The sequence below is a fragment of the Bos taurus genome, chromosome 15 (assembly GCF_002263795.3).
Source record: "Bos taurus isolate L1 Dominette 01449 registration number 42190680 breed Hereford chromosome 15, ARS-UCD2.0, whole genome shotgun sequence".
Taxonomy (NCBI): domain Eukaryota; kingdom Metazoa; phylum Chordata; class Mammalia; order Artiodactyla; family Bovidae; genus Bos; species Bos taurus.
Genome location: NC_037342.1, coordinates 49,921,586 through 49,937,425, shown reverse-complemented (window position 1 = coordinate 49,937,425; position 15,840 = coordinate 49,921,586). Strand labels below are relative to the sequence as shown.

Genomic DNA, 15,840 nt, shown 5'->3' with positions numbered 1-15,840 from the left:
AAGGAGGCCTGTGGGCTGTGGTCTATGGTGGTTAGAAAGATCGGACACGACTAAGCAACTAACACACACAGCAGTCATATAGAAAAATACCATAAATTGTTGTCATAGAAGCCCGTTATCAGACTATATTGATTATTTTTGTATTTTCTCCTCCTACCACAGTTCTGAATGTTCCTTCATCATCTTTCTTCCCCTTGATCCTTTATGCAAGTCTGCAGGCTAAGTTACTTCAGCCGTGTCTGACTTTTTGCAGCACTATGGGCCGTAGCCTGTCAGGCTCCTCTGTCCATGGAAGTTTCCCAGCAAGAATATTGGAGTGGGTTGCCATGCCCTCCTCCAGGGGATCTTCCTGACCCAAGGATCAAACTGTCTCCTAAGCCTCCTACATTGGCAGGTGCGTTCTTTACCACTAGCGCCACCCAAGAAGCTCCTACCTTGTATACACCTCTGTAAAGAAATCCTTCAAAAAACATCCCTGAATCGATTCTTTATGGACATCTATTTGTTGCTGGCACATAGTCTTATGTTCCTTTTAGTTGGAGTGTTCTTCCTCTTTTTAGTCCTTACAATGTTCTCTTTATCATTGATCTTCTGCAGTTCAATATAAAACACATGGGTAGAGATTTACAATTAATATCTTCTACTTGGAGATTGATATTTTCAACCTGATTTTTCAGTTTTGAATGTCCTCTGCCATTATAACTTTCAACATTGTCTAGTAATAACTTTTTTTAATAACAGTTTTATTGAGTTATAATTCACATACTATACATTTCACTCAATTAAAGTGTAAAATCCAGTGGCTTTTAGTATATTTACTGAGTCTCACAGTCATCTCTACAATCAGTTTTAGAACAGTTTTGAAAAAGTTCAAAATTTTCCAGCTAACTTACTAGTTAGATTGCTTCATATTTTCAAACTCTTCCTTTATTTATGTTGCATTTTGGTGCATTCTTTAGTACTACCGTCTAATTTACTAATTCTGTCTTTATCTGTGTCTGGTCTCTAACAACTATTGAGTTTTATTTCATTTATTCTATTTTTCTTTTTAAATAAAAGTTATTTTAATAATCCTCAATTTCAATTTATAGATACCAATTCCCCCAATAATTTTTCATTTATTTGTATTGTTATTATGGTCTTTAATTTTTTGAGAATAGTAAGGTTGCCTAATTTCAAAATTCATCTCTAGTTTGATTTATTTCTTTTCTCATGGGTAAGTATTCTTATTATTGAAATTGTAGAATATCTTTGTCAGTATTAGTCTTCATCTTTGTTTTGCAATTCTACTTATAATCCCATCTTGAGTGGAAATTTCCTTGTTTCTTTCTTGATTTATTTTGTTCCTTTTCCATGATTAGATGTAGTAGTTGGCTCTTCTGACTTCCTAAAGTTTGTAAATTGTACTGTCTTTTTATAATGGGTAAGGGATCTTATTTCAAAGGAGAATTAAGTGCAGTGTTGCCCATTTTTCCCCAACAATCTCAAGACCTAGCTGGTTATTGGGAGCACACTCATGTTGTGACAACAGGTATTTCCACCCTCCATGTGGGTTACTAACTTGGTACTTTGAACTGATTCCTTGTCAAACACAAGGCACTATAGGCACTGAGTCTCATATAGGTGCTGAGCTGCCAACCACCAATGTGTCTCTATAGCAGGAGTCAAGTGGGTTTGTGGATTCAGTTTCAACACAATTATATGTTTTTATATTGCATCTCAAAATATCTACCTATCTATCTATCTATAATGTATTTTATATTTGTTGTCTGACCTAAGGAGCAAAACAATGTATTTTTATTATATCTATTTTTGCTATATGTTTTCATGTGTAGTGGAAATTTACATATATGATTCAGCTCACCACACTGAGTAAAATTCACCATGAAATGTTAGATACAATTTTAGAAATATAATTTGTTAATGCTTATGTTTGGGAAAAATTAATTTTGTTGAGAATTACTTGTTCATGTGCTCTTTGGAAAATAATGAATTAAGGTACAAATTTGTCCAAAAATACAATAGAGCTAATTGCAAGTTTATCATCAATCCTTGTTATGAGGGATTTGATAATATTCCTCAGATTTGAAATATTCAGGCAGTTCTTAGGTACTACTGTTCTTATCTTTAATTACATCTTCAACCATTGTGTTACTATAATCCTGTTGTCATGATGGAGAATTCTTAAAAGGTCATGTTCCCTTTCTTAACTATTTCTTTTCTGTTATTATTCTTTTTGGCAATCTCAAATTCTAATGATTGCAATCCATCTTCAATTGTTTCTGAGTTGTTGCAGCTGCTCCATGAACTGGATTTTCTGGATTGGACTCTACCTCCAACTTGCTATAATTATTTCCCTCTATCCAAACTACTATTTCTAGGCTGTCTATAACATTTTAGTGATAGTTATTCCCCTTAAGGTTTAGATGTCAAGGAGAAGGACAATTAGAAAGAAACACTTAGGAGTTCCCAGATTTGATAATTTAAATTACATCCATTAAAAAGAAAAAGAAAAAAACCTGGCAGGTGTTTGAATATTGCTCACCTTAGATGTTGGAAGACTCATTCATAGTAAGGCGATGAATAAACTTGTTACAGTGACTTAGTACCGTTGTGATATTTGTCTGCCTAAACGCTAGTCCAGTTGTGTCAAGCCATAGAACTACTAGCAGAGAGCTATTTGTTAGACTTGGTCTTCCAATTCCCAAAATTTGCTCATGACACTAATCTGAAAGGATTGAGATAAATGTTCAAGGAAAAAAAAAGTTTTATTCCAACAGATATTGTGCAAGAATGCAAGCTTGTTTGGTCTGTGTAATCATGCTGTTAAGTAGAGATTGGAAGTTCTGTCTCCAGGACAGATGTGTCACACTATGAAAGCTAAGTGAGCTGTTGAAAGAGAATGTTTCTTTGTTGCCTGGGGCCCCTCTTTTGTCTGGTTTGTCTGTCAACCTCACCTGGTTCAGTCTCTAACATCAGCCTTCCTTGCTAATGCCTCTCCCCACACTGTTAAGTTGTTCCTTTTTGGCTAAATGGAGACTCTGATCCTCTTTCAATTTTCTTCCACATGTTATCTAGCAAATCAATTTAAACACTTTGAATTTTGAGTTATAAATCCTTCTATACCATATCCTATAAATAACTCTGCTCATATCAGTTTTCTTAACATAATTAAAAACTACTTGATTACTGATTAATGAAGAGAAAACAAAATAATAAGAAAATTTCCAAAAGCACATAATACACTCATCATTATCAACCTCTACTTGTCCTGAATTATAAAAAAAAAAAAAAAAAGTATGACTCTCTTTAGGTAATACTATATCTCTCTATAAAAGCTATTTTATTATTTTTTAAGAGACTTTAGAGGAAAGCAGAAAACAGCACAGATAATTTTCCAGTATGTTTTCCTTTCAGAAGAGCCTAAACAACCCAATTCTATTGTTTTCAAAAATGTGAAAAATGTAGTTTAAGTAACATATACAGAATGGCTTTAAATTTAGAATAAAGTTCACTATTTATATGGGAGTTACTAAATGAGACTGTTTGATCTTTGTATTAAAAGTAGAGTGATATGTGTATAGTCAGGATGGTAGTATTACCCAGACTGTTTCAGGTCTTGAGTATATCCTGAGACTGAAGCAGCTATTAAACAGTAAAAGCATAACAGCTTATTAGGAATAAGATACACATCTTCATGTTCTTCATTGATAAGATTCATAATTTGAACATGACAGTTTTCAGATACTTACATATCAGGGTAAAACAAGAGATGAATTTAGGATGAAGCTACTTCAGTCCCAGTTGTTAGGCACAAGGGTTGATCATGACAGTATGATTCTAATTCTCCTATGCTGTGACCTTTTTAGTAGAACTGAGGCCTCTGGGAATGATAAATCAGGAAACAGTACCCAGAGACTGAAAAGTCCACAGGTAAGTCTTGAAATGAGTTAATTCACAGAGAGGTCAACAGAATTCCCATTATGCATATGCATGAGCCATTTATGGTTAATGCCCTACAAGGCTTCCTTATTCCATGAAGCAGAATGGTTAGACAGAGCTGGAGCTATATCATGGTGGCTGCTTTCGGGTCTGTAGTCAGATCCATGTTTTCTTAAGCACATGCAATTTTTATAAAATTTATTTGTGTTCTTTTGTGTCTGTATATGTATTACAGGTAAAAACTTCATGCTCTAATAGTTAAAGCTTCCCAACTTTGGACAAATGATTTAACTCTGAGTTTTAATTCCATAATCTATAAAATGAAGAAAAATACAAGAACTCATGCAACTGGCTTGTGACACTTAAAGACTGGTAAATGTGGCTGCTCTTACTATTGCTGTTATCATTTTGATAATTATTACTATGCCTGATGTTTCTTGTTCGAGGGTGCTTTGCAATTATATTAGGAATCACAAGGGCCAGTCTGAAACAACACTGCTTATCAATAGTCTGAGACTGTCACAAAACATCAATAAATATAGTAAAAGACACAATGTTTGGAAATAAGGGATAAAAAAGCTAGCATTACTTATGAAAGTGTGATTGGTACAAAATAAGGCCTAAGTGTTATATAAACTATTCATTAGAAATAAAAATAAACAATAATTTTTCATAAAAAGACCAAATATGAATTGATTTTACTTTTATATATCAGTACCAAAGATTTAGAAAAAGATGATTTTAAATGCTCTTCAGATAAGGATAAATTAGTACAAACACTTAGTAATAAATCTAATATAAGAGGTGGTGCTAATGGTAAAGAACCCTGCCTGCCAATGCAGGAGACAAAAGGGACGCAGGTTCAATCCCTGGGTCAGGAAGATCCCTTGAAGGAGGAAATGCAACCCATTGCAGTATTCTTGCCTGGAGAATCCCGTGGACAGTGGAGCCTGGCGGGCTACAGTCCATAACACCGCAAAGAGTAGGACATGACTGAAGTGACTGGGCATGCACTTGCACAATATAAGATATATATTATCTTTTTAATGTTGACCTGAAATAAATGATCTGACAAGTATTTTTCCAGCCAAAATGAGTTTGTTAAGGATGAGCAGAAAATTGTGATTCAGGGTCTTCAACCATGGTGAGCCATATGCTAGTTTCCATATGGCAAGGGAAGAAAAAAGCTTTTACAAGAGAGAAAAAGGAAAATGGGAAAGCTATTGGAAACAAAGAGTCCATGACTTTTCATTAGCTAAGTCCTTGTCAGGGAAAAGAGTAGTTTTTCTTCTTCCTCTTGGGCTCTCATATCATTTTATGGCAGGAGAGCTCCCCACTCTGGTCTCCCAACTCTATTTAATTGAGTTTTCTGTAGTAAATTTTTTATATAGCAGAAAACTATAAAACAGCACTGAAAAAAAATAAAAACTTTAATTAATTGAGGTCTATTTCTTGGATTCAAATTTCGATTCTTCCAAAATTGGTTTATAGATTTAATACATTTCAGTAAATGTCCCCATATATATCTTGTGTAAATTGATCTTGTTTCTAAAATCTATAAATACATTCAAAGAGGTAGATAACCAAGATATAAGCTAAGAAAAAGAATGGATTGGAAAACTGCTCCATGCTAAACACTATGGAAATTGTAATGAACCAGAGAATGGAATTTGCCTTTACAGAGCTTAATGTGGAGACTTGAATCCTCTTAAGGCTTAATGTATGATTATGAAACACATAGCTAATGAAAAACTCTGTTCAGTGAGAAGCAGGAAATACCTTATAACAGAAGGGGATTAGAGTATTATCATGAATTTATTCTCATATGCTCGTTATAAAAGTGAAAACTAGATTTGAAAGGACTGGGAGAGGTATGTGGATAAACGTAATGACACATTTTTACAAATTTCAGGATCACATGCTTTTAATACAGTTAAGGGCTGTTTATATTCATTTCATCTCTAGGGATCCATTTGGCTCTGAAACCAATCCCTAAGCTTCTATCTCAGGTGAAACCAGGAATATATATAGAGATGGTATAAACATTTAAGCCTCACTATTTACAGAATCAAAGGTTTTCAAGACCTCAGGTATGTGGAGAATCAAAATTATAGCCTCTGGAATCCATTCAAGTTTGATCTTCAGACAGAGATGAAAAGTCTTCTTGGGTAAGAAATAAAGCAAAGAGGGCAAAAAATAAAAGCACAGAAATACAAAGAGAAATGAGAAGAAATATAAAGATATAGCAAGGCTGAAAAAAATAAAGAAAGCAACCAAAATAGAATGTGACTTACCTGTAGTGGAGGAAAGTTTAGGCCAGAGAAAAGCAGTATGGAACTGAAACATTGGGAAATGAGTTACTGGTTGTATGATTAGGGATTCATATTGATATAATTGGCCTATTTGTAAATTTAAAAATTTTTAATTACAAATAAATAGTGGGTAGATTTTGGCACAGTTTAAGATACAAAGATAAAAGAGAACAAAAATCATTGAAAGAACAACGTGTAATTTATGAGAATGAAAACAGGAGTTTCATTGTCTTTAGAGGTAAACAATTTTGAAGTATATGACATATCTTAAATCCTACTTCAATATTTATCAACAATTTTTAAGATAGGTTGGTCAGTGAAACAAGTAATTGAAGACTGTAGGCAAGATGCTAGACAGGCTATAATAAAATGGTTTTCTGTATCCTCCGTGGTTCTCCCTTAACTGTTTGGAATAGGTAACTGTATTCCATGAGTCTTTTCTGTCCTTTGAAACATCTTGTCATTGGTCCAGTCTCTTTCCTACTATTTATTTTCCACCTTACTGTGATTAAATTGCATTAAAATAACAAAATGACCCAAAGAATTATGTTTAATGAAATGTATTGAATGGCAGAAGAAAATATACAGAGAAAGGGCATAATGAAGGGACTGAGAAAAACTGAAACACATCATAGGCGAGTCAGTAAGAGAAAAGGGCAGGAAAAATAGAGTGTAAATAGGGATATTCTTGCCTGTCCCAAAGTTTTCTAAAGCTGCAGTTTGCAGTAAGAGGATCTAGAGCATGGAGAAAAATATTTTAAAAAGAACAATGATTCACCTTACTTTTGTAACTTCTCTGAGAATTAAGAAAATGTGATTTATATTAAGGTTAGAAAGAATAAAGGTAGAAATGCATAGAATATTTTTGGCATGGGGAAAATAATCACCTTCTAATATGACCACAATAAATCTTTGTATGTATGCATTCATATTTGTACTTCTATATGTAATATCTAGAGCCTTTTGATAAGTTGAGATTTAAATAGAAATTAAAGCAAAATTTCTGAATAAGGAAGAAGAATAAAAGAAATTCAATGAGATATTTTAATAGATTTTGCAGATTAAGCAAAAAAGTGTTGTTTGAAGGTAAACAAAAATAAACGTGGTTGGACAATTATCCTGTCTGGTAAAATGCAGAACATGGTGAGTGGCTGACTGCTTCATCTTAGACAACAGAGCTAGCGAAGGTTCAGTGTAAACTGCTTGGGGCTGGAAAACAGTAGCAGAGAGATGTCCTACTCTAAGAGGACAGAGATGGCTGCAGTCGGCGAAAAGTGGACAAATCTTTCTTATTCCAGGAAGAGAAAGTTTGCTTGGTATTTCCTTCTGTTCCTCATTATAGATGCCAGGCCAAAGTTCTCTTTGGAATTACAGACTGTTGAGCCTGAGACCTTTCAGTTTTTAAGCTGTCAGACAACTAAGAGTCTACAAAGAAGCACGAGGAGAAGCTGAGACATTGTAGCGAAGATGTATGAAGCTTACAATATCTAGACTCAAAGGATGAGGCAAGTGAAGAATCTTCACAAGGACAGTCAATAGGCTTAGACAGGGCTAAAATAAAACAGAGAACAGAAGGGGCTGGTTATCCCATAGGGCCTAGCTTCTGTGCCCAACGCCATCAGTCAAGGGTACTCACATACCACAGGCATTAGCTAGAGGCAAGCACAATGGAGACTGTTCAGGGAAAGTAAAACCAGATGTTAAGATTGCATTTTTGCAAAGGGAAAAGAACTTGTTTTGTTAGTGAAAGCCGAAGCCAGCTGATGGTAAATGCCTTTGGGCTGCATTGATGGGTTTTGCTATGCGGCTTCTCAGAGACCAGGCTGCCAAAGCGATCATAAAATTAGGGAAAAACAGTACTTTTTCTAAAAATGTTATTAGGATTATAGTTGAGTTACATGTGTTGTTTAATTTCAAATGTGCAGCGAAGTGACTCAATTACACATATATATATCCACTCTTTTTTTTCTTTTTTAAAGATTCTTTTGCCATATAGATTATTACAGGATATTGAGCAAAGTTCCCTGTGCTATACAGCAGGTTCTTATTAGCTATCTATTTTATATATAGTATTGTGTATATGTCAATCCTAATCTCTCAATATATCCCTTCTGCTCACTTATCCCGTGGTAACCATGTTTTTTTCTATATCCCTGCCTCTACTTCTGTTTTATACATAAGTTCATTTGTACCTTTTTTTTTTTTTTTTTTGTCTCAGATCCTACATATAAGAGGTACGGTAGTATATTTGTCTTTGTATCTAATTTACTTCACCAAGTATGATAGTCTCTAAGTCCATGCATGTTGCATTATTTTTGTTCCTTTTTTATGGCTGAGTGATATGCCATTGTACATATGTACTACACTTCATTATCCAGTAATATTGATAGAATATTTTGCAAAATGTGATTATGTAGAAACCACATTTAGAGAAAAAAAAACAAGCAAGAAATGATACATAGAAATGAAGAGGATATATTGCAAATTATTACTAATTAAATACACTTGACATGTACTAGATGTCTGAAGTAAATGTATTTTAATATTGTTTTGTGGGAAGGCATATGGAAAGAGCTTCAAAAATAACAATGACCTTATTTTATGTACTGGGGGCTTCCCTGATGGCTCAGAGATTAAAGCATCTGCCTGCAATGCGGGAGCACCAGGAAATATATATATAGAGATGGTATAAACATTTAAGCCTCACTGTTTACAGAATCAAAGGTTTTCAAGACCTCAGTTATGTGGAGAATCAAAATTATAGCCTCTGGAATCCATTCAAGTTTGATCTTCAGACAGAGATGAAAAGTCTTCTTGGGTGAGAAATAAAGCAAAGAGGGCAAAAAATAAAAGCACAGAAATACAAAGAGAAATGAGAAGAAATATAAAGATAATAGCAAGGCTGAAAAAAAATAGAGAAATCAACCAAAATAGAATGTGACTTTACCTGTAGTGGAGGAAAGTTTAGGCAGAGAAAAGCAGTATGGAACTGAAACACTGGGAAATGAGTTACTGGTTGTATGATTAGGGATTCATATTGATATAATTGGCTTATTTGTAAATTTAAAAATTTTTAATTACAAATAAATGGTAGATTTTGGCACAGTTTAAGATACAAAGATTAAAGAGACCAAAAATCATTGAAAGAACGTGTAATTTATGAAGAATGAAAACAGGAGTTTCATTGTCTTTAGAGGTAAACAATTTTGAAGTATATGACATATCTTAAATCCTACTTCAATATTTATCAACAATTTTAAGATAGGTTGGTCAGTGAACAAGTAATTGAAGACTGTAGGCAAGATGCTAGAGAGGCTATAATAAAATAGTTTTATCCTCCGTGGTTCTCCCTTAACTGTTTGGAATAGGTAACTGTTCTCCATGAGTCTTTTCTGCCCTTTGAAACAATCTTGTCATTGGTCCAGTCTCTTCCTACTATTTATTTTTCACCTTACTGTGATTAAATTGCATTAAAATAAACAAAATGACCCAAAGAATTATGTTTAATGAAATGTATTGAATGGCAGAAGAAAATATACAGAGAAAGGGCAATAATGAAGGGACTGAGAAAAAGTGAAACACATCATAGGTGGCGAGTCAGTAAGAGAAAAGGGCAGGAAAAATAGAGTGTAAATAGGGATATTCTTGCCTGTCCCAAAATTAAATCTATGGACCGGCCAATCACTGAAGTTTTCTAAAGCTGCAGTTTGCACTGAGAGGATCTAGAGCATGGAGAAAAATATTTTAAAAGAACAATGATTCACCTTTTTGTAACTTCTCTGAGAATTAAAGAAAATGTGATTTATATCAAGGTTAGAAGAATAAAAGGAAAATGCATAGAATAATTTTTGGCATGGGGAAAAATAAATCACCTTCTAATATGACCACAATATAATCTTTATATGTGTGCATTCTATATTTGTACTTCTATTTTAATATCTAGAGCCTTTTGATAAGTTGAGATTTAAATAGAAATTAAAGCAAAATTTCTGAATAAGGAAGAAGAATAAAGAAATTCAATGAGAGATTTTAATAGATTTTTCAGATTAAGCAAAAAGTGTTGTTTGAAGGTAAACAAAAATAAATGTGTTGGACAATTACTCTGACTGGTAAATGCAGAACATGGTGAGTGGCTGACTGCTTCATCTTAGACAACAGAGATAGCGAAGGTTCAGTGTAAACTGCTTGGGGCTGGAAAACAGTAGCAGAGAGATGTCCAAATCTAAGAGGACAGAGATGGCTGCATCGGCGGAAAAGGGAGAAAGTGACAAATCTTTCTTATTTCAGGAAGAGAAAGTTTGCTTAGTATTTCCTTCTGTTCCTCATTATAGATGCCAGGACAAAGTTCTCTTTGGAATTACAGACTGTTGAGCCTGAGAATTTTCAGTTTTTAAGCTGTCAGACACTAAGGGTCTACAAAGAAGCATGAGGGAGAAGCTGAGACATTGTAGCGAAGATGTCTGAAGCTGACAATATCTAGACTCTAAAGGATGAGGCAAGTGAAGAATCTTCTCAAGGACAGTCAATAGGCTTAGACAGGGCTTAAATAAAACAGAGAACTGAAGGGGCTGGTTATCCCATAGGGCCTAGCTTCTGTGCCCAATGCCATCAGTCAAGGGTATCGCATACACAGCATTAGTAGAGGCAAGCACAATGATGATTGTTCAGGGAAAGTAAAACTAGACGTTAAAATTGCATTTTCAAAAGGGAAAAAGAACTTGTTTGTTATTGAAAGCCAAAGCCACTGATGGTAAATGCCTTGGGCTGCATTGATGGGTTTGCTATGGTTTCTCAGAGGTGGGTGCCAAGCATCATAAAATTAGGAAAAGAGTTACTATTTTCTAAAAATGTTTTTGGAAGTATAGTTGAGTTATAGTGTTGTTTAATTTCTAGTGTGCAGTGAAGTGAGTCAATTACACATATATATATATATTCACTCTTTTTTTCTTTTTTAAAGATTCTTTTGCCATATAGATTATTACAGGGTATTGAGCAAAGTTCCCTGTGCTATACAGCAGGTTCTTATTAGCTATTTTATATATAGTATTGTGTATATGTCAATCCCAATCTTTCAATATATCCCTTCCCCTCTCTTATCCCGTGGTAACCATGTTTTTTTCTATATCCTTGCCTCTACTTCTGTTTTATAAATAAGTTCATTTGTACCTTTTTTTTCCCCTCAGATTCTACATATAAGAGGTAGAGTAGTATATTTGTCTTTGTGTCTAATTTACTTCACCAAGTATGATAGTCTCTAAGTCCATGCATGTTGCATTATTTTGTTCTTTTTTATGGCTGAGTGATATGCCATTGTACATATGTACTACATCTTCATTATCCAGTAATACTTGACAGAATATTTTGTAAAATGTGATTATGTAGAAACCACATTTAGAGGGAAAAAAAAAGCAAGAGATGATACATAGAAATGAAGAGGATATATTGCAAATTATTACTAATTAAAGACACATGACATGTACTAGATGTCTGAAGTAAATATATTTTAATATTGTTTTGTGGGAAGGCATATAGAAAGAGCTTCAAAAATAACAGAGACCTTATTTTACGTACTGGGGGCTTCCCTGGTGGTTCAGATGTTAAAGCGTCTGCCTGCAATGCGGGAGACCTGGGTTCGATCCCTGGGTGGGGAAGATCCCCTGGACAAGGAAATGGCAACCCACTCCAGTATTCTTGCCTGGAGAATCCCATGGACGGAGGAGCCTGGTGAGCTACAGTCCATGGGGTCGCAAAGAGTTGGACACGACTGAGCGACTTCACTTTCACTTTACTTTATGTATATATACATATATATTCCCTCTTACATATATATATATATATATATATATATATATATACACACATACATATATATATGGAAAGAGGGAATAAAAGAGGGAATGAATATACATATGTACCCTTTTCCATTCCTTCTTTCCATATAATGCATGCTTATTTTACTATTAAAGTATTACATATTTTCAATTCAAAGTATTATACATTATTAAATAAATATGAAGTTAAATTAATGGTGAGCCTTTAGGGCCAAATCAGCTGTCAGGGATTAAAAGATAGCCTAGAAACAATAAATGATTAATTCAAGAACATTACTGATAGGAAGCTTACCGAAAATCCATAGATATTTACTCTGAATTTTCTCTATTTTTATTTTATAATATATAGTAAATATTTCTTTCTCTGCTCTTTTGCTGTTTAATTTTTTAGTGTCTTCAGTGAAAATCCATCAAAGCTTTTGTCAGAGATGACCAGACTTGTGGGGTACACACTGTTGTTCTAGAATTTTATGCCTTTGACTACTGGGAAATGTTTCTTACATAAGAACTGTAAGAGGTAATCTCCTCTATGAGATTAGAGGAAAGGTGTATCATATACTGATGGTTCTGCTTATGTTCATCAGGGGTAACTTTGAGTAATAAAGCAGGGAAACAGAAAATATTCCTGTTTGTCAAGAGTCACCATGGTGGTCTGGAATAACAGTGATACTATGGAACCTATATTTATTCTGAGGGGTTTTCCTGGACTGGAGTATGTTCATTCACATCTCTCCATCCCATTCTGCCTCGCATATTTGTTAGCATTTATTGGTAATGCTACCGTCCTCTCTGTTATTTGGACAGAGTCCTCACTCCACCAGCCCATGTATTACTTTCTCTCTATGTTGGCACTAACTGACCTAGGTATGTCCTTGTCCACACTGCCCACCATGCTTGCTGTATTGTGTTTGGATGTTCGGGAGATCCAGGCAAGTGCTTGCTATGCCCAGCTCTTCTTCATCCACACTTTCACATTCCTGGAGTCCTCAGTGCTGCTGGCCATGGCCTTCGACCGCTTTGTTGCTATTTGCCATCCACTGCACTACACCACCATCCTCACCAACAGTGTAATAGGCAAGGTTGGTTTGGCCTGCTTGCTGAGAAGCATGGGAGTTGTACTACCCACACCTTTGCTGCTGAGACACTATCACTGCTGCCATGCCAGTGCCCTCTCCCATGCCTTCTGTTTGCACCAGGATGTTCTGAAGTTATCCTGTTCAGGTGCCAGGATCAGCAGTGTTTATGGACTGAGTGTAGTTATTGCCACACTGGGCGTGGATTCTGTCTTTATACTTCTTTCTTATGTCCTGATTCTGAAGGCTGTGCTGGGCATCGCCTCTCATGAGGAGCAGCTAAAGGCACTCAACACATGTGTGTCTCATATGTGTGTGGTGCTCATCTTCTTTGTGCCAGTTATTGGGGTATCAATGGTCCATCGCTTTGGGAAGCATTTGTCTCCCATAATCCACATCCTTATGGCGGACATATACCTGCTTCTTCCCCCAGTGCTTAACCCTGTTGTCTACAGCATCAGGACAAAGCAGATTCGTCTAGGAATTCTCTGCAAGTTTGGGATAAGGAGGAGGTTTTAAGTACCTCTAACCTTTGGTTTTCCCACTGAAAATCACAAGGCAGCTTCTCAAGTAGATGAGAAGTACATTATTGAAGGCTGGTCATCTGGTTAAATTCCTAATTCTTTCCCTTCCTATATACATGATTTCAGATAATCATTAACCCTTATGAAATTCATATTTTTCATAGCAAAATTGCAAGTATGACCGTTTCTATCCCCAAGGTAATTATGAGATATATGATAATGTATGTAAAAGAGATTATTTTGAAAAAGTTAACTATTTGTTAATATTATTAAATTTTTATTAATGATTATAATAACTTTCACTATGTAATATAACTAAGTTCATAAGTTTCTCATGTTTACGATCTAAAATTCAGGAATCAATCTCTCTTTCTCCATTTTATTTTGCTTCTCATGACAAAATGTCACAATATTGTAACAAAAATATTTCTGACTTTTGGGGTAGGTTTGGAACTTGTCTTCCTGGAAGGAATTTGAACTGCTACAGTCACTGTTGGCTATGAAATAAGTCCTCACCTCATCACTGGTTGGCACTAACTGACCTAAGTATGTGCCTATCCACACTTCCCATCATGCTTGCTGTGCTATGTTTGGAGATAATGTTTGGGAGATCCAGGCAAGTGCTTGCTATGTCCAGCTCTTCTTCATCCACACATTCACATTCCTGGAGGCCTCAGTGTTGCTGGCACTGGGAGAAAGATGGGTTCTTTCTCCCAACCCCACTGTAGGTCTATCTGCTCCTTCAACTTGCCATCAAATGCTGGGGCAGACACATGGAGTTGCCCAAGAAATCCTGATAGCACATGTCTAAATACCTGGGCAAATGTGTAGGTTTCCTGTTCAGTACTATAGCTCAGAATTCCATGTCTAAATCTGTGAGTGGATTGGGATTGGTGCATGATAATCACTCTCATTTTTTAATAGTATTCTTTCCTCTTCTTCATGTCTGTGTGGATTGCTAATATTAGTGTCATTCTCAGTTCCCTTATTGTCAATAATTTGCTACTTTTTTTTTCATTAAGATGACATACATATGGTTTCATCAGTGATATTTTATTATTCCTATATATTCAGTTTCTTTTTAGCTGTATTGCAATTTTTTTTTTTTTATCATGAGGTCATTTCTAGTATAATAACATGTCACCATGGGGCTGGTATTCCCCAGTCAGGATGAATGTTCATAAAATATTTGTTAGTATAAACACTACTGTCTTTTCATGCTCCCAATAAATATATACTGAGAAACATGAAACACATGTCATAGCAATTACTGCTTTCAATAGTGTGGATATATAAAAAGTGGAATGGGTGATCTAAATGTTAAGAAATTAATATTTAATAGAAGTATACATGTAGAAAGCTTAGAAAAATTAACAGAAGTCATTGAAACATTGTTATTAAAGAGTGGCCAATTTTACTTGGGGGTTAAGGAATCAGGTATTGTGGTAGTTGACACTCAGCAGTGCCTCATGGGTCAAATTCAGTCCTACCTCCTGAGCAAAGTGTGAAGGAAATTGGTATGCTTAAGCTGGCTGGTTTTGCCTTATGAAAGCTAACCATGCATATCTCATTTCAACTCCATGTTCTGTAATGTCACATTGGTAGTTTGAAGTTGGTCATGATGGGAGTATTTCCACAACAGAAACTGACAGACACTACACATCAGGGCTTTTCAAAACTCTCCTAGAGAATGACAGTCCCTTTGCAGTTCGCCTGAAACTATTACAGCACTGTTGATTGGCTATATTCCAGTGAAAACTAAAAAGATAAAAAAGGGAAAAAACAAAAAAAAATGATCTCACATACATTATTCTAGAAAACAAAGTACTTTGTACTTTACTCTTAATGACTGGTTAAGTCATTAAGTGTTTACCAGCACACCACTGGACAAGGTATTCCAAGAAGAGGCAGAATGAAGAAAAAAAAGAGCATGTGTTAATAATATTCTCCAACTTCCAGGAGAAGTTTAAGACTTGGTGCAGCCACTACAGAGAACAGTATGGAAGTTCCTTCAAAAACTAACAATAGAGCTACCATTTGACCCTGAAATCCCACTCCTGGGCATATATCCAGAGAAAAACATGATCCAAAAGGATACATGCACCCCAGTGTTCATTGCAGCACTGCTTACAATAGCTAAGACATAGAGACAACCAAA

The 15,840-nt window shown here is 35.2% G+C and overlaps 1 protein-coding gene across 1 annotated transcript; it reads left to right on the top strand.

The window, feature by feature from the left end:
- The first annotated feature begins 12,729 nt into the window (after positions 1–12,729).
- On the top strand, positions 12,730–13,677 carry OR51L1C (olfactory receptor family 51 subfamily L member 1C). Its single transcript, NM_001390774.1, has one exon. It carries the CDS (start codon positions 12,730–12,732, stop codon positions 13,675–13,677), a length of 948 nt encoding a protein of 315 aa, NP_001377703.1.
- The last annotated feature ends 2,163 nt before the right edge of the window (positions 13,678–15,840 follow it).